Source organism: Squalius cephalus (assembly GCF_949319135.1).
Source record: "Squalius cephalus genome assembly, chromosome: 8".
Taxonomy (NCBI): Eukaryota; Metazoa; Chordata; class Actinopteri; order Cypriniformes; family Leuciscidae; genus Squalius; species Squalius cephalus.
This window is the reverse complement of record NC_137129.1, coordinates 42,853,228-42,872,624: the sequence shown is the minus strand read 5'-3', so window position 1 is coordinate 42,872,624 and position 19,397 is coordinate 42,853,228. Positions and strand designations below refer to the sequence as shown.

At 39.2% G+C, this 19,397-nt stretch overlaps 2 protein-coding genes across 3 annotated transcripts in view; both read right to left on the bottom strand.

Moving 5' to 3' along the window:
* The window catches only part of LOC307163720 (uncharacterized protein), a 29,195-nt gene extending 25,000 nt beyond the window's left edge, over nucleotides 1–4,195 (bottom strand). Inside the window, exons 1-5 of one of the 2 annotated variants that reach the window (XM_079879933.1) lie at nucleotides 4,111–4,195; nucleotides 3,842–4,018; nucleotides 3,555–3,702; nucleotides 3,266–3,449; nucleotides 1,934–2,055 (exon numbers count right to left, since the gene is read on the bottom strand). In XM_079879933.1, coding sequence (XP_079736059.1) covers nucleotides 1,934–2,055; nucleotides 3,266–3,449; nucleotides 3,555–3,702; nucleotides 3,842–3,991 — 604 coding nt within the window. In that variant the 5' untranslated portion in view covers nucleotides 3,992–4,018; nucleotides 4,111–4,195. The remainder of the gene's footprint in view (nucleotides 1–1,933; nucleotides 2,056–3,265; nucleotides 3,450–3,554; nucleotides 3,703–3,841; nucleotides 4,019–4,110) is intronic. The other variant, XM_079879934.1, reaches the window with a different exon arrangement.
* Nucleotides 1–9,647, bottom strand: part of LOC307163352 (uncharacterized protein) — a gene marked incomplete at its 3' end in the record, with an annotated part of 222,469 nt that extends 212,822 nt beyond the window's left edge. The window contains exons 1-2 of the mRNA XM_079879384.1: nucleotides 9,527–9,647; nucleotides 9,094–9,312 (exon numbers count right to left, since the gene is read on the bottom strand). Of these exons, the coding sequence (XP_079735510.1) occupies nucleotides 9,094–9,312; nucleotides 9,527–9,638 (331 nt within the window). The 5' untranslated portion in view covers nucleotides 9,639–9,647. The remainder of the gene's footprint in view (nucleotides 1–9,093; nucleotides 9,313–9,526) is intronic.
* Nucleotides 9,648–19,397: the final 9,750 nt, after the last annotated feature.

Sequence of the window (19,397 nt, the reverse complement as noted above, 5' to 3'; positions counted from 1 at the left end):
TGTTGATGTGCCTTTAAGATTCTTCTATAGACCAACGCTACTTTTGCGTCATCGAAGGGTAACGCCCCTTTTTGGGGGAAAACAAACGGATTCCCTTGAGAACAGAACTCGCTTTAGATCTGCAAAGTTTCTTGATAGCAAAAATGGCACAAACATACACACTCTCTTTGCCGACCGAGGACCGTGAGCGGTATTTAAAGAAGCTACTGGATACTGGGTTACAGAGGTGTCCCTTTGAAATGGTCGAAAACTGGATTAATGACCCCACGCAGTGGCCAAATATGGACTATTCAGACATCAACCACTATCTCGTGGAATCACCAAGTAAGTAGCCTTTTTTTTGTCATTAACACACTCACAGTATGACAAACTAGACGATGAGGCCATGTCAAGAGGAGTCGGTGGTTTACTTGGATCATATTTCACTTGATTTAAGCTATTGACATAGTTTTGTTGTCGACTAGCTAGATACTAGTTAGAAAGACGAAGCTGCTAGGAGCTACGTGATTAAGTTAGCTCTCACTAGGCACGTTACCTTGGCTGTTAACTGATTTTACAGTTGAAATAGTGGCAGGCTAGGACTAAAGTGGACTTGGCTGGTTTCTGCTTGTGTCTAGAAAGTGCTAGGACTTTGAAAGTTGTAAAAAGGTTTACAGTGTACGGCAAAATATGTATGGCACCAATGTACGTTATGTATGTATGGGGCTGTCAAATTGGATGTTGTGACATTACGCTATCCTATCTAGCCTAGAAGGCTTGATCTACTGCCATTCGTGTTGTTACATATAGCCCAGAGCAGTGGTCGTCAAAAAGTCATATAGGCCTAGTGCTAATCTTAAGATAAGCAGACACCACTATAGCCAGAAATGATAAACAATGTCACTGTTTGTGTCTGACAGGCCTGTACACATCGGAAACAATGAAAAACAAAAGGTCCCTCGAGGCCCATAAGTTTTTCGTCAGTGGTTGGGTCCAGGCTGTTTTACACATAAAAACAGACAAGTGCTTTGTTTTTAAAAGCAGTGTTAAACCTTCTTGGAGGGTGACTAACAAGCCCCACAACTCCTGGGTAGCTGTGGAAAATAGTGGCAAAGTTAGAGCAGCTCACTGCGACTGCATGGCAGGGTAAGCGATCCATACTGTACTGCCCTACAAAGCAAAAAGGCAGTAACTACGCAGAGTGCAGAACTGAGAAAAATGACTTTAAAGTTATCCTGTCATCCAGCCTAAGTAGTTGTAGGTAGATCATTGGACATGTGGCTGTTTTGTTACTTTATATTAGCTTATTCTTTGTATATATCAATCCTCATATTTAATTTGATATTTTACCCCTATTTTGCAGTTACTGTATTCTTGCTTTGTAAACTTGCTTTGTATTACTTACCAAAAACGTGACACCATACCAAGGAAAAAGGCATGGGGTAAGAAAAAAATTCGAATGGAAAACAAGAAAAAAAATCTTAATTCAAATGGAAAACAAGATTATTTTCTTACCCCATTGGCAGATAATTTTGCTTGTTTTAAGCAAAAATTACTTAAATTACTTTCTTTTTATCTTAAAACAAAATAGAATTTCTTATGTCATTTTACTTCTCTAGTAAATGCTTCTTGATTTAAGAATTTTTAGATATTTGGACTGGAAACAAAACAAAAATACTAATTAAGAAAGCATTTTTTGCAGTGTAGCCTGCCAATGGAATGCTGTTTCTACAAAAAAAGTTGAGCCATCAGAAATCCGCTCAATAGATTTTGGAGGCAGAGGCAGGAGAGTCATAGGTAAGGTCAAAAGACCCATCCCCAAAGCCTCAGCAAGCCAACAGGCACAATTTTTACAAATGCTACACGAGACAGGTGAATGTCCTGTGGTGCTGAGTACTTTCAGTAAATATGCAGGCTCCACACCACACCACTCCTCGTGGTTTGAAACACTAACCTTTACCAAGGAAGAGGCAGACAGAGTGGAGGCAGAGACTGTAATGCAGGCAGCCTGTAAGGCCTGGCGCAGGCACCGAGTAGGAAGAATCACCAGCTCGTTTGCTCACACTGTTCTTCACACTAATCAAGAGAAACCCTCAAACACTGTAATCAGAACAATCATGTCAGAGGCTAAAAGCATAAATAGTCCTTAACTTAAGTGGGGAAGAGACAATGAAAAACATGCCCTTGAGACCTACAAATATGCACTGGGCATTGGCCCAGCCACTGACCAATTATCTACCAACATATTGGCAACTGAAGATGTATGCAAAGTGCATGAAGGATTAAGAGTGGACAGATCAGGCTTTAGAATCAGCCATGAAAGACCATACTTTGGTGTATCATGTGATGCCTATGTGTCATGTGATTGTTGCGGCAAGGGTGTGGTGGAGGCAAAGTGTCCGTATAAGTGGGCAGGTCAGCAGTCAGTTAGCTGGACAGATGATGAGAAAGGGCACCTTTACACATTGTTTTCTTTGAAGCCCAACCATGCTTACTACACTCAGGTACAGTTTACTCTGCAAAGGCAAAGCTATACACAAATAAATCAGTAGCTGTCAACAGAATTGTGACATTCTTTAAAGGTGGGGTATGTAATTCTCTTTTTTTGGCCATTTTTTCAAAATCACTTGAAATCCTATTCCTAACCCACTTACAGCCACTGAGTTAGAAGCACTGAAATAAAAATTAAGCAATTGAATCATCTGTGGAACGGGCAGGACTTGAAAAACTCCAGCCAATCATTTCCAAGACCACCTAGAATCATTGGACAGTAAGTGCGTCAATCAAACGGTCGTACCATCCCCCCTCCCCCCATCCATGTCCATTTTTCTTTGAATGGGTGGAGTCAAAGGAAAGAAGGTAGGACCATTTGAGTTGTGTATTTTCAAAATCTGCCGGCCGTTTTGCAAATCACATACCCCACCTTTAACAAATACTGTAGGCACATTTTAATAATACTCCCTTTCCCCTTTCCTCCTTGCCAAAGGTTCAGCTGCAAATGTTTGTGTGTGCTGCACAGTATGCAGACTTTATTACTTGGACCCCACAGCAGACCACCATCTTTAGAATCTTAAAAGATGATGAATTAATTCACGGAATGGTGGACGTGATCAGCAGATTTTGGGCAAAACACATCCACCCACGATTGATGACAACAGTGCTACAAAGTGAGGTGAGAAAAATAATAATCTTTTTTAAATAAATGAAGTTCCTAAACGCAAGTTAGGGAGGAGTGAGCCCATCTAATCTTTCAATCAACAGCCTGAGTATATAAGCAGCCGCTTACCTCTCTCTAGCATCAAGCTGTTCCAGTATCCCATGTGCCATGTTTACAAGTGCTGCACAAACATTTACAAGTTTGTCAACTGTTGCTTGCCCTTGGTTTTTGTCCCGTGCAGACTGAACCAGACAGCGAGGGAGTGGACCGTCAAGGATGTGAAAGCGACCTTTCAGCACACCAATCACCCGCTCTGTAAGGACGACAACAACAAAAAAGGAGCGCTTTTGTAAATTGACTTTTCAAATAAAACGGCATTACAATAATCATTACAATAATAAAATAATAATTTACTTACCAATATGAATCCGGATGTTTGACTTCCTACGAGACATTTCCACCTCTCTCCCAGGTAACTGCTTCCTCCCTTTTGTGAATGGTGTTAGCAGCTCGACACCGAGGAGGGCAAAGTCATCCTGGAGTGTAAACCCCCTGTCTGCCAATATCTATAGATTAAAAAAATCCGCCATAATATTGCATTGTATCTACTTTGTTCTGCTTTCTCACCAGAGGGTGGGGTGACATGACACTCTAATCAAATTACATGAATGTGGTTAGTTGAGATACACGTAATTCCAATTTTACCTGATCACCTGGAGAATGGTACACTGAGGACAGGAATCCTGACTGTCGAACAATATGCACATCAGAGGCCCTTCCTCCCCATCCATTTGACAAAAATGTAATGCTGCCAGATGGACTGCATGCTATATTAAATATTTCACTGTTGTCCATTTCTTGTAGTTAGAGTATGATTTTGCTCTAAGAACGGATACATAATAGCAAATGACATCTAGTCTTTTATTTCAATATGGGATGTGAGAGTGTGTAAAGACATTTCTTGTGACACTCACCTAGCTTTAAGGTTGTTGGGGTACTCTGTCCTGATTTCAAAACATTCTATGATTGCTGTGAGTCGTGGGAACTGGGCCTTCATTTCTGGAGGTACAGTATCATTGAAAAACATTCCCTATCAGGCCAGTGAACTAAAAAAGACATTTTTCCATACATCAGGTCAAGCCATCGGATAAAAATTTGCCTGACAGTTGTTTGAGGCATTTTCAGAATGTGACTTAAGAAAAAAAGATGGGTTCTGACGTAGTTTTATCAGTGTAATAAACAGCTGGTCCCGCGGCGGAAGGGAGATGTAGCCTCGCCTCTTCACGAACTGGTTAAAGGGGCATTCCACCCATTTGAACATTGTTTTTTATTTAAAGTGGGTCATATATGTAGTGGAAATGTAAAATAAATTTTGAATTTGGTGCCTTCGTGACCGAGGAAAGACAAAAAATAACTTCAGGACGCATTTGTATGAAAGACAACAACTCCCACAATGCACCACATTGCACAGCTCCGCAAGCCACTCCCACTAATCCAGAACAGCGCATATCTGCCTATAAGAGAAATCACTCTTCCGTCTACAAGGCTAGCTACCACCAGAGCTTGAAATTCATTTCACATTCACACAAAATGTCTAGTTAGTTGGCGAACTCATTAGTGCATTACTCCTCGTTTGTATTTCTTTCGAAAAGGTGAATTATTGCATGGTACCTGGATGTTCAGTCAGAACATATGCGGTGCGAAACTAGGATAGTTCTCAACACAAACGTCCGTGTCCTCGTCTGATTCAGAGATTCGTCCAGGAGAAATTGTCATCGTTGAAATTCTTTGCTGCAGACGGACTCTATCTCTGTGTTCGTAGTTGCATAGTGAGATCACTGGCGCCACCAGTCCGCCCTAACTCGAGCCAGTCCGGGCTCCTCGTCCGCGGCAGGCAGGTCTTCTGCCTCGGCTGCTCTTCGCTATAATGCGGCTTGTAAAGGTAGCCACAAACATCTGATTCAAGCATCAGACTTCCGAAATCATCAACTTCTATATCATATTGAGTACTCTCCTCCGCTATTGTCATTACTTTACATCTGTCTCCACAGCGCCTGTTAGCTTAGCTTCAAACAAGATGGAGGATATTGCTTTCAGTTTCAGAGAGTAAAGTCCCACCCACTGATCTGTAATAGGTCTGTAGCGTGAGCGGTTCCCGCCCCCTGGGAAAGATGAGGAACTAGTGCTTGTAGTCTCAACAGAAATCCCCCCCTCTTACACTTCCTCCGACAATGACGCAAAATGACGATTTTTGCGTCATTGTAGGAGGAAGTGTAAGAGGTAAATAACGGATTTCTCCCGTCTCAGGGGAAAATGAGAGAGTGTTGCACGACCATTCAATAGTATGACTGGGTTTCTAACAATGCAAAGCTTAATGCAAATGGGTGGAGTGTCCCTTTAAGAAATGTAAATAGGCTCAAAAACATTGTCCAGCTGAGTCCAGTCATCTTTTGGCACTTTCCATCATTTCCCTCCACAGAATAAGATGACAGGCAGTTCCTTGACTCACGCATTTCATCAGGGACATCGTCAGCATCATCGTTGTCAACTGGGCTATGGTCTTCATCGAGAACTAACGAGAAGAAGTTGCTTTAGCCCGCACATCTAACCCCAATCCAGCTTTAGCCTGACCATCTTAATACAATCTCAACGAGTGCATGTCATTAAACTTACTTGTAGGTAGATCTGGGCTCACAGCAGTCGTTTTTGCCACCTTGCGTTTGAGAAGGGGTGACGTCTGCTCACGTTTCCTGGCGTGTTTATACCTATTTAATTTCTGGTTTGGGTCTGCCACAGTACGGTGAGGAAATATTGTGGGCACAAAATCCGGGTGCAGGGGTTCTTTAACATGGCTTCCTGGAATTGGTTTAACATTGTAAAATACCGTTTCAGTACATGCATATAGTATAAAAACTCACCCTATAAATACACCCTAGGCGGTATCCTAGCTACCTAGCCATAGCTAGATGCTATCTAGCACTAACTGGCTTAGTTGGTATGGTAACGAAATTAAAGCCAGTAACTAGCAAGTACACTACTTCATGTTAAATACAGATAGTTTGGGGGGTTGAATTAATGAAATAATCGGCTTACCCGTTATGAAATGTTTCCCACATACATATGTGTGAGGGGTCTTTGGGTCCCATAACCCTCCATCTGGTGCTTCCCTCTTTATCGCCTGAAGCCATAACATTCTTCTTTCCGCTTGTTTTATTCGGCATGGTAAAGGTATAAATTTTAAACCAGGGTTTTTAAAAACATTTGAGGTGCAGCTCACCACGCAACAACTTTTGGGCATGTTATTTTTGTTCTTCAGTTAGCTACCGAAGTAAACAGAATTCGTGATCGTGTCTGTTGAGCGAGTTCTGTTCTCAGGGGAATCCGTTTGTTTTCCCACAAAAAGGGGTGTTACCCTTTGATGACGCAAAAGTAGCGTTGGTCTATGGCGTACGTTATTGTATGCATGCTGTTTTTATGTGAGCACGCATGCACAGTGAGAGTGAGAAGATTGCTCACGCAAAGAGGAAGATGACCGCTCTACTTCTGACCGTTGTTTTTACTTCCACTTTGATTTGTGATATTGCAGCGACTTTTTCTTGTGCATGTTCTGCTGACAGGGTGACCATCCTCGATTAAGTTTCCCTCTGGACTTTTGTTAAAGCCAAAATATGACCACACCTCAGAATTGGTTCTCTTAAAAGGCTGAAAAATCTACCGAGCACGGTCACTGTCTTCCGCAATTCCTTCTTGAATAAAAAAACAACAACATTGCGCGCTGCGCCTGCGTCAGACTGTTGCTGGCTGAACAGGATCTAAAATCGCGATAATCAAACATGGTTTTAATGATAATTAAATTTTAAACGATATTACTAACCGTCAGTACATTTTATCGTGGTTTATAGTAAAACCGGTAATCGTCCCATCCCTACTCTGAAGGTGAATTAGAAGTCTCCCTCAGGCCCTCAGGAGAGATTATTATAGACCCTCAAGAGAGATTATTACAGACCCTCAGGAGAGATTATTATAGGCCCTCAAGAGAGATTATTACAGACCCTCAGGAGAGATTATTATAGGCCCTCAGGAGAGATTATTACAGGCCCTCAGGAGAAATTATTATAGGCCCTCAGGAGAGATTATTACAGGCCCTCAGGAGAGATTATTACAGACCCTCAGGAGAGATTATTATAGGCCCTCAGGAGAGATTATTATAGGTCCTCAGGAGAGATTATTACAGACCCTTAGGAGAGATTATTACAGACCCTCAGGAGAGATTATTATAGGCCTTCAGGAGAGATTATTACGGGCCCTCAGGAGAGATTATTATAGGCCCTCAGGAGAGATTATTATAGGCCCTCGGGAGAGATTATTACAGACCCTCAGGAGAGATTATTATAGGCCTTCAGGAGAGATTATTATAGGCCTTCAGGAGAGATTATTATAGGCCCTCAGGAGGATTATTACAGGCCCTCAAGAGAGATTATTTCAGGAGAGATTATTACAGGCCCTCAGGAGAGATTATTATAGGCCCTCAGGAGAGATTATTATAGCCCCTCAGGAGAGATTATTACAGGCCCTCAGGAGAGATTATTACAGACCCTCAGGAGAGATTATTATAGGCCCTCAAGAGAGATTATTATAGCCCATCAGGAGAGATTATTACAGACCCTCAGGAGAGATTATTACAGGCCCTCAGGAGAGATTATTACAGGCCCTCAGGAGAGATTATTACAGGCCCTCAGGAGAGATTATTATAGGCCCTCAGGAGAGATTATTATAGGCCCTCAGGAGAGATTATTACAGGCCCTCAGGAGAGATTATTACAGGCCCTCAGGAGAGATTATTATAGGCCCTCAGGAGAGATTATTATAGGCCCTCAGGAGAGATTATTATAGGCCCTCAGGAGAGATTATTACAGGCCCTCAAGAGAGATTATTACAGGCCCTCAGGAGAGATTATTACAGGCCCTCAAGAGAGATTATTATAGGCCCTCAGGAGAGATTATTACAGGCCCTCAGGAGAGATTATTATAGCCCCTCAGGAGAGATTATTACAGCCCCTCAGGAGAGATTATTACAGGCCCTCAGGAGAGATTATTACAGGCCCTCAGGAGAGATTATTACAGGCCCTCAGGAGAGATTATTATAGGCCCTCAGGAGAGATTATTACAGGCCCTCAGGAGAGATTATTACAGGCCCTCAGGAGAGATTATTATAGGCCCTCAGGAGAGATTATTATAGGCCCTCAAGAGAGATTATTACAGGCCCTCAAGAGAGATTATTACAGGCCCTCAGGAGAGATTATTACAGGCCCTCAAGAGAGATTATTATAGGCCCTCAGGAGAGATTATTACAGGCCCTCAAGAGAGATTATTACAGGCCCTCAGGAGAGATTATTACAGGCCCTCAAGAGAGATTATTATAGGCCATCAGGAGAGATTATTACAGGCCCTCAGGAGAGATTATTATAGGCCCTCAGGAGAGATCATTACAGGCCCTCAGGAGAGATTATTATAGGCCTTCATTCTGATCCGGCGGCAACGAGTAACGTCTATTCAGACACTGGTGTTTCTTGTAGACAAAAAAGACAATCACACCCACCAGAACCACCAGAACCAGCAGAATCACAGGCAGTCCAACACGCCAGAACCAATACACTGCAGCTGGAAGGCGGAGGGAGGGAAGAGAACACGGTTTATTTATTTATTTATTTTTAATCTGACGGTTTACTGGTTTTTGTAAAGCTCTCAATGCCTCCTGTTCTACTTACTATGATCATTAGAGTCATTAGTGTCATTAGTTTTGTAATCATCATCTGTCCTCTTTGTTTCTGTACCAGATTCTGTAGAGAATATCAAAGGTTACTCAAACAGTTAGCAATTGCTGCTCAAATCGTGATGAATAAACCTCAGCTGTAAAATCAGCTCAAATATTTCTCCTCATCCACTGATCTTCTCTCACCTGTGACTGAGACTGTGATCAAGATTTCATTATTAGAGTCCAGAACTCTGTATGTTCCAGTGTCAGTTGCAGTTAAATTATTAAGGATGTCATCACTCTGAACCTCGTAGTCTCTCCTCCACACCTCCGTCCACTTTGAGCTGACTTCACCCTGATGCTCCACTTTATCAGCATTGGGCAACAGCTCATCAACTAGCTTTCCACCTATCTTCACATATTCTGAGGAGAAACAAAGACATTAATCATTATTATAATGTTGTCAGTCAGTCAAGGCCATAATCACTTATCACATATGTAATAATTATATAAACCATATTGAAGATGAATAATCTGAATATTAGTGACATATTCAGAGTCTCTGATTACAGGAATTCATGGAATACCAACACAATTACTGAAGGAAAGCTGATGGTTTGATAAGTTTTGACTTTACCATGAATTTGAAGATTGTACGTCTTCTTTTTTGGCTTATTCAGCACTGTCTCAGTACTATTGTAATGGACTTTTAAAGTGTATTTCCCAGCATCACTCAGTCTCAGGTCCATGATGATGACGTCACAGGCTCTATTTTTAAATAATCTGTCATTTTTACTCGTACATTTTTCACTATTACAATCAAGGATTTCTTTTGAAAATTTGTTTAAAACTATTTTAAAAATGTCTCTGGCCTCAAAGTCACATGACAGGGTGGCGTTTTCTCCTTTTTCTCCTGTCACAGATGTAGGGGTGGTTCCTACAACAGCTGGGGTTTCTGCAAATAGACATTCTGCAAAAAATAATCATTTAACACAAAGTGTCAGTACTGAAAGGTAACTGGATTTTTTTGTTGTGTTGTGTTTGTTTGTTTTTTGTTTTTTTATGGTGAAATTTTTCTAATATTTAGCATAAGAAATGCCAGTAAAAATGAAGGTTACTATTTTGAGTTATGATTTATTTTGCCATTGTGTTCTTGATAAAGGATAAAAATAAACTAAAATCTGTAGCATTGTGTAAACAGACATGAGAGCAGGATCCAACATGGGTTAATCTGGTCATTGGTGTTCATGGTTATGTTCAGTTTAGGGTGGGTTTTATTCATGTTTTAGTTCATTTTGTGTTTTCATCTGTTTCCATGGTTATTCATTGTTTGTTTGATTGGCACACCAAGTATTCATTGCTTTGATTGGTTTGGTCTGTGTATTTAAGTTGTTTTTTCCTCTGTTCATTGTCTCGGCTTCGATAGATGTCATTGAGCTGTTCTGTTAAAGTTTTTCTATCCTGAGTGTATTGTTATTTTGAGTTTTTTGTTTTATTAAAGAATTGCTGTGCCAATCTGGACTTTTCTCATCATTGCCTGGCCTGCAACCAACGCTAACAAATATGCTAATAATAACAAAAAACAGGACAAATCAAAACAGAGAGAAAGGCCAAAATGGGAAAAAGTGACAATATTTGTCTGCTGCCCAACAGGTGCCGTAGTTAAGAGCTTTTAGGACAGTATTGGGTCTTGTTCGATTTTCAGAGCTGACAAACATGGCTTCATTCATGAACAGGTTAAGATCCAAAAATGTATTTCAAAGAGATTTGACTGCTAAAATACTGCCAGTTGTAGTGAATTCCTGTTTATTAATAGATGAACTGCAAAGATAAGTCAGAAATTTCAAGGTGCGTGATGTATTATACTGTATTATGCCACGATCAATTCATGATCATCATTCGGTGCAAAAGAGAAACAATTGACTAGAACAACCGGCAGTGAAAATCTAAATTTGTTGCAGTTTTGAAAACTGAACGAAAATTGTACTCACCGCTAAATAAGATAAAGCAAAACAGAAGATTCAAAAACCTGTTGAGAAACAAGAAGAGCTGGTTTATGTGGCACACAGACACACATCACAAAGAAATTTATAAAGAGATAAAATGCTTTCCTGAGTTGTAAAATATTACTAAACACTCACACTTCATTCTGTCTGAATATTTAACACATGTGAATCTTACATAATAAAAATGTCCAATCAAAAACATCAAACTATAATCTGAATCTGTGGTTTTATAAAGGATTCCTGTGTAATACTGAAAATGATCAGTCAGACTCAATACACGAACAGGCATTACAAATTCTGTAACAAGTTAATAATCACAGTAATTTTCATTATAAACTTGTCGACTTATTTCCTCATCGCTAGCAGCTTTAGTTTTCCCCAAACAGAAACACAACTATATACTATAATAACACAAATGTACACTGGATTTTTCTTTTTTAGAAACATGAAAACTTACATGATAAAAGTTCTGAACCAGTCTTATATTCAGGTGTCAAAAAGCCACCGCACGTTTAGAAAGATGATTTAGCGCAGTAAAAACAAAAGCAAAAGTATCCAAAGATGAGCTCAAGTAGGAATATCAGCTCCTCCTATAAGGTGAGGTCTGACAGCTCATTATTGTCCTCTACTGGTGATCATTTCAGTGCAGATTGAGCTGTCAGAAGAGGATTTTGATTTGACATGATTTTTGGGAATTATTTATTGAATCATTCACATATAATTGACTTTAACTCTCTGCTTTTAATGTGAAGATAGGCCCACTACATTGTTTTTAAAAAGTATTTGCTGAAAGCTGCTAAAACAATCTCTGGCATCATAAACCAGGATAGATAATCACATGATTATAACTACATTTCCATATATTTAATAATCAGAAACCTCACATCCACAGTGAGGTCATGAGTAGGAATAATATCCCTGATTCTGATGATTTCAGTCTAATCTCAATAGTTTGAGCAGAAGATTTCAGATCTGATTGTGTCTGAATCTGAGATGCAGTTTCACAGAGAAGCGGTTTACTTTGTAAATGCAGCAAGACATAAACTATTTACACATTCATATTAATATTTTTGGAACAGGAAAAAAAGAGGAAAATATTTAATTCATACAACAAAAATACACACAGGCATATATATATATATATATATATATAGGGGAGAGTGGGGTAAGATGAGCCAGTTTTTACTTATGTGGATCTCAAGGCAAGGGAAATTGAGACAGAAGTACAATGAAGACATCCACTGTTAATTTGGGATGTTGCCTATAAACTGAAAATGCACCTATGCACAAAGAGCCTTGAAAATATGACCTCAGAAAAAAAAAGTGTTCATGTGACTCAACTTGCCCCAGGCTAGGGGTAAGTTGATCCCAGTCAGTGGGTAAATTGAGCCATCTGGGGGTAAATTGACCATCCTATCTTTCACTTTTTTATGCAAGCATAATAATAAAAAAAACTTGCCTCTTTAAAATAATAATTTAATAACACACTTACCTTTCTAAACAATGTTAACCCTCTGGGGTCTGAGGTGTTTTTGGGGCCCTTGGGATGTTTTGAAATGCCCTGACATTTGTGCTTTTTTCAGTTGCTTATACACATATTAATGGCAAAGGTGTAAATGCACTATTTAGCACAAAACAGGGCTACCATAATATGTGAGCAACATGTATGTACATGTTTGTATTTTTGAGAGAATAATGTTTATGCGTGGTTATTAAAAAAACTAAATCTTCTCCCCAAATGTGTCACTAATATAAAGCACAATACAAATAATTTAAAGAGAAGGCTTATATTGACCTTTTAAGATTTAGCTTACATCTACCTTGTAAATATATGTTTTGCTATTTTATTAAAAAGATTATAATTACAACAACAATTACAATTTCAACAATATTTCAAGTGTACTCTTTCTTTGTAAAAAATAAATTATAGGCCTACATTTTACTATATGTATTCATTTATTTGAATATAGCCTACATTGGAACAAATACTATAGTAACATCTTAGTTGATGATTTTATTTTTGACAAAAAAATAAATAAATACTGTGCGTATATATATATATATATATATATATATATATATATATATATATATATATATATGGGCTGTCAAATGATTAATCACGATTAATCGCACCAAAATAAAAGTTTGTGTTCACATAATATATGTGTGTGTACTGTGCATAATTATTTTGTATATAAATACACACACATGCATGTATATATTTAAGAAATATTTGCTTAAATATACTGTATATATATTATATATAATTTGTATTATAAATAAATATAAATATTTTATATATAAATAACACATTTTTCTTAAATATTTACATGCATATGTGTATTTATAATATATATACAAAATAATTATAAATACACACATGCATTTATAATTATTTTGTATATATAATATATATACAAAATAATTATGCACAGTACACACACATATATTATTTGAATACAAACTTTTATTTTGGTGCGATTAATCGTGATTAATCATTTGACAGCCCTAATATATATATATATATATATATATATATATATATATATATATATATATATATATATACAACATATGAGCAGAAATTGCTAAACAAAAGCTTATTTGATGTGGCAGTAGTCTATTTAAAAAAAAACTTTATAATTTATCCATAACTAGTCAACAAAGTATTGTCTTTCATATTTTGGCCGAATGTATCGTTTTTATGAAATATTAGGGCATATGAATGTTAATTGCAGTTTAATATGTTGCTTATACATTACAAAGACATTTTATTTCAACACAATTTAGTAGAATTTTCTTTCAAAGCAGATTTAGTGCAAATACTCTATTAAACGGGTAACAAAAGCAACAAGGGTAAAAGAAAAACTCTAGATGATGAAGACACTTGAGTAGAAGCAAGAAACTGCCTCAGGCCATATTAAATGTAAATATTATTTAACCATATATATTACAAATCTTTACAGATACATCACAGTACAGTGCTTCAAAGCAGCTTTATAGTGATTAACAGGAAAATAATGATCAGTGATGCAAACAGAATTGATTTCTGCGGTAAAGCAGCTCTACAGAAGACAATAGTCATTATTCACTCTCAGTCAAAGTTGAATCAGCTATCAGCAGCTCTACAGTCATTGTTCAGCTCAGATCAGTTTAAGGTTTTTGATAGTGCAATCAAATCAATAATATTAGACTAGGTCGATTTTCAGAAAATGTGACACCCTTGGGCATTTTTTTTGTAAAAGTTGGCAAATAGACTTTTCTAAGGGTATTTTTTCTGCTGAATCCATTTTTGCTGTTTGCCAAGCTGTATCTCTTATGTGAATCTCAGTAGAGTGCAAACTTCAAGATGACCTCTAAAATGTCAGGAAATTCTATATTTATACACTTTTACATCATGCACAACATCAATTAATGAGAAAGTTTATTTAGGTGGAAATTAAGATACTTGTACTGTATGTGACAATGATAATTGCATTATTTCTCATTGTAGTCATGAAAATATCTGTTTTTCTCCTTATTTCAAATGGACAAACAGAATACCTAAAATGCGAGAGTCATTTGTTTGGAGTCACATGCAAACTATTGTCTTTGGATCAAAGTGTGTGAATTGAGTTATCCAAGAGGTTTTTTATTCTACTTTCTACTTTCTATTACTTTCTGCAGTTATTTCCACACATCGTATTTTTCATCAGAATTAATTTTTATAGCCAAAGAGCGACATGAACCAATATTGGTTCCAATAGTTGAACCAACAATATTTCCAGTTGTGGAATTGTACCCATGAAGTTGGTCAGATTATAAGATCACCTATTATAGAAGCTGCGTGTAGTTTGAAGCCTGACCGGTCAATGTCATTGGATACTTGCATTATATGCCAAGAATCCAAGAAAGATAAGCTATACAATGCGACAGAACAGGGCCTTTTGACACTAAAAGCAGCTGCACAAAGTAGAGGCAAGCTTCACGATCCTCAACACAGAGAAGCAATTGACAGAGTGCTTCTTGTCCAGAACACAGAAAAGCACGTGGTCTGGCACCGCTTGTGCTATGCGTTCGCGGTATCCCCATCCAGAGCGCTGGTCTCTGCATGCGTGGATAATAAACGAATAACCGTTGCTTTGCCAGAAGGGGTCGTGAACACGATCACGCAGTCTAGAGCTCCTTCTACGAGAAGACTCTACGCGTCTAAATGGTCAGTGTTCTCCAAATGGTGCGCTACAAAGAGCCTGGACCCACGCACATGTGGGGTTTCGTGGGTGCTCTCCTTCCTTCTAGAGCTGTTGGACAAGGGCAGGTCCCCTTCCACGCTCAAAGTTTGCGTTGCAACTATTGCAGCGTTTGCAGAGTCGACACACGGCCACGTGATAGGAAGGAACGAGCTCATTATCCGCTTCCTTAGAGGAGCCAGGAGGATGAACCCCCCGCGACCCCCTTCGGTTCCTATTTGGGATCTTTCTTTGGTCCTAGAGGCCCTGAAAGCATTTCCCTTTGAACCGTTAGAATCCGTGGACCTAAAATACCTTTCGCTCAAAACCATTTTTCTGATAGCTCTGTCATCAGTAAAACGTGTGGGGGATCTACACACGCTATCCGTTAGCCCTGCGTGTCTCGAGTTTTGACCAAATGACTCTAAATTCATCCTCAAACCGAGACATGGCTATGTCCCCAAAGCGATTGGCACTCCCTTCAGAGCGCAGATCATCTCCCTATCGGCTCTGCCAGCATCCGATAGCGAGGGCGGTGAAAACCTCCTATGCCCCGTCAGGGCGCTGAGAGTTTACATCACGCGCTCCGCCGCCTTCAGGCGTTCTGAGCAGCTCTTTGTTTCGTTTGGTGGGCGCACCAAGGGTCTCGCCGCCTCGAAACATAGCCTGTCCCGATGGATAGTGGACGCTATCGCAGCAGCTTATGCGTCCAAACACCTGCAGTGCCCTATGGGCATCAGAGCCCATTCCACTAGAGGCATGGCTTCATCCTGGGCTTGGTCCAGCAGGATTTCTATTCATGAAATTTGTATGGCGGCAGGCTGGGCCTCCCCCTCTACATTTGTTAAGTTTTATAACCTGGAAGTTCCCGCCTTGCAGGCTAGACTTTTATCAGTCTAAGTGGTGTGTATGTTCTGCCCAGTTTGTTCGTGTGCAGGCTACTCTCACATGACTATTAGCTCTTCTGGTTGAGCTGTACTAAGGGCGATATTCTCTATACATAGACCGGCGGAGCCGCTCTGTATTTCCCTATGAAGTGCTTATGTACATGTGCTGGCCCGCGTTGCTGGCCGCCTGTTTCCCACATGTTTTGTGTTCCCCAGGCTTCCCTGAGACTCATGCAGTGGATGCTCGGCGCGCACGGCGTTGACAAGGGGTTCCCATAGCGTAAGAAACTTACGCAATACGAGAGAACCTCTCCTAAGAGAACGTACTTGGTTACCTAACGTAACCTCGGTTAGTCAGACTACTGTTTGGAATTGATCAGCTGCAACTGCGCCTTAAGATGTATGAGTGCACGATGTAAATGTAAAAAGTCTCGTCTGCGTTGCTCTGCTGCATGCAAGTGCAAGACAAGTGATGCAGAATGTAGCAATTGCTGAACTGAATAAGAGCACTGCTCTGTGTTGTTGTGATCATATTGGAGAATCTTGTTGTACCATTGTTTAAATAACATTACATTTTATATGCCATGCAGTTCATGTTTTAGTTATTATTCAGCTAATGTTATGTCCAACTTTATAAGGTAATTTTAGGCCAAGTTTACTGTGTTTATTTCCTTTATCTGTTCAAAGCTAATGTTAGTGGTGTGACACATTACCGTGATATGTTTTGGTAATTTGTTAATTTGTCTCAATTCTTAATATTTACCACCAATCTTTCTGAGAATATCTTTTTCATAAATAAACCAAAAGAGAATTTAGTTTGGTTAAATTTAAGTCCTTAAACTTGTTTACATGCATGTAAATGTTGAAAAGTAACACTCTTAACATAATGTAATAGGATGATGGTTTAAGATATAGGCCTTTTGCTGCCACCAGCATGATGTTGATGTTCTTATATGGACATACTCAAATACATAAAATTACAAGTCAGTGTTTACCAGAAATATTGTAAGACAGAATGACTAGCTTGTTCTGACTATTCTGTTTGTTTCCTTTACTCAATAAATGCTACTGTATAGCACAATAAAAACAGTTTATCTTTGAGCCAGTGCTGAGAAATTTGCTCATTTTGGCGTATGAGGCGGTCATCTTGGATTTTGCACTCTACTGAGTTTCATGTAAGAGATACAGCTTGGCAAACAGCAAAAATGGATTCAGCATAAAAAATACCCCGAGAATAGTCTATTTGCCAACTTTTACTCAAAAATGCCTGAGGATTTTTATTTAGGCACATTTTTGTGATTTCAACCTGGTCTATATTTCTCTGTCATCTAATCTGAAAATATTTTACACATGTGATCACTTTATCAAACACAAAGAGAAGTTCATTAAGACTAAAGAATATTATAGTTTCAATATTATTATAGCAGCAAACCTCTCCTCAACAACACATGATCTGAGGAATAACTCGTGTCTGGAGCTCAAAGATGAAGATGAAGGTTCTTCATGATCCATGAATCACAAAACTGTTCACATTGTCTACTTGTGTGCATGTGTGTGTGAATGTGTTACATATAGACTGTGTGTGTGTGTGTTTGTTTGTTAGATAAGGAATGGCTGGAGAGTGAATGTCCTTTCCAAGGATCGCCACCTTGACGTGGTGGAAAGGCTTGTGTGTTCCAGTGATCCCAAGAGTGAATAATTCTGGAGCTTTTACTCCAGTTTGACTGACTTAAGGCTGAGGTTCCAGACTAAGTGCGATCCAAATGGGCATTAACCAAATAAAATAATTTTTGAAGCATAATTACTTGATTTTGTCTTTCTTGATCCACACACACATTCAGACACACTCACTTACACACACACAGAGACATGCTCACTAACACACACACAAGTTTAACTGAAGTAGTAATTAGTAATTTCATCTTTATACGTTGTTCTGATGCAGAGAATATAGGTCTTGTAAAAAGGTTGCTGGGGTACTGCTTGTGAACTGGGGAGCAAACATCTTATTTTGTGGGTAATTTAATAAATTAAAGTTTTTTAAGGAACAGGACTTGTTCAACAGTGTGAGGGCTAAGTCTATTTTTTTTTTAATTTACTACTACCGAAAGTAGGGTGACCACCCGTCCCACGTAGCGCGTGCGCGGACAGCGTTTGAAGCCCAATTCACGCGTCCCGCAAATTGAGACCGTGTCACGCATAATCTATGCTTGCTCAAAAAAAGTTGGTCGCTCTATATCCTCAAGCCCCAGGCAGACAAACGAACATTACTTGACATTTCAGCACTCTATTGTTGCCACACAAACCCCTCAGTTGAACTGCTGACTAGGTTGTTGTCAACTTTTTCGTTGTTGTCATGACAGCGCACGCACGCGCATACCAGACACACTGGGAAGGAAGGCACTTTTAGATGCGCGCTTTCCAATTCGAAAAATTCGAGAAAGAGACTGAGTCTGAGAGGCAACGCCATCATCAATTAAAAAGAGAAGGTGTGGGTACAAGAAAGAATGGGGAAATGAATATTTGTGGCTGAAAGGTGTTGAGGGGGATACCGAGAGGGCTTTTTGTGACCTTTGCAAAACGTCCTTCTCAATCGGACATGGAGGGGAATACGATGTCAATCGTATTTTTTTAAATACTTTTTTTTTTTTACTGTTCCTGTGGTGTTGAGCAACTACAATTCCTGTTAATCCTATAATTTTATATTATAATTTATTTCAAGAAAATAAATTGTAATGAAAAATAAATAAAATTAAATAGTAAATCTTAAGTGGAAGTACATCTGTCAATTCATTGAATGTTCAAAATATTATGAGTCTTTATTTAGAAAAAAAATACACATTGGTTGGCCTATTCATGTAGCCTGGGAAAACCCAGACTACTTCCGGCGAATTTTAATTCTCTCTCCAGGATACACTCAGTTTCAACTGAGAAGGGTCTGGTTTTAACCAGGCTACTATTCATGAGCATACATCAGCAATTACACGTTTAGGAGAATAGGGCATTATTAATATACCATGTAAGGTGGTATGTGCTAGAAATGGGTAAACCACTATCAGTGAGTCTGCCAGTGGGGCACCGCCGCGCCAGGCAGTGTCCCACATTGTCCCTCAGAAACATACCCCTTGTCCCCCCTTGGGCTTATTAGCAGGTGGTCACCCTAACCGAAGGGCACGACACTCGAAACCTGCTCAGGGTTCACGCTATGTTTGAATCTGAATACGAAGCAGTCAAGTGACTGTGTGTGGAAACGAAGCTTCGGACGTCACGGATCACGTGCAAAACGAATCAAGCTCCGATACACTGCTTCAACGTGTGATGTTTTTTTTTTTTTTTTATACAAGTTTCGAAGCCTCGGTGCTGAACGCACATCACTATGGATTACCCTTTCATTAAAACACTGC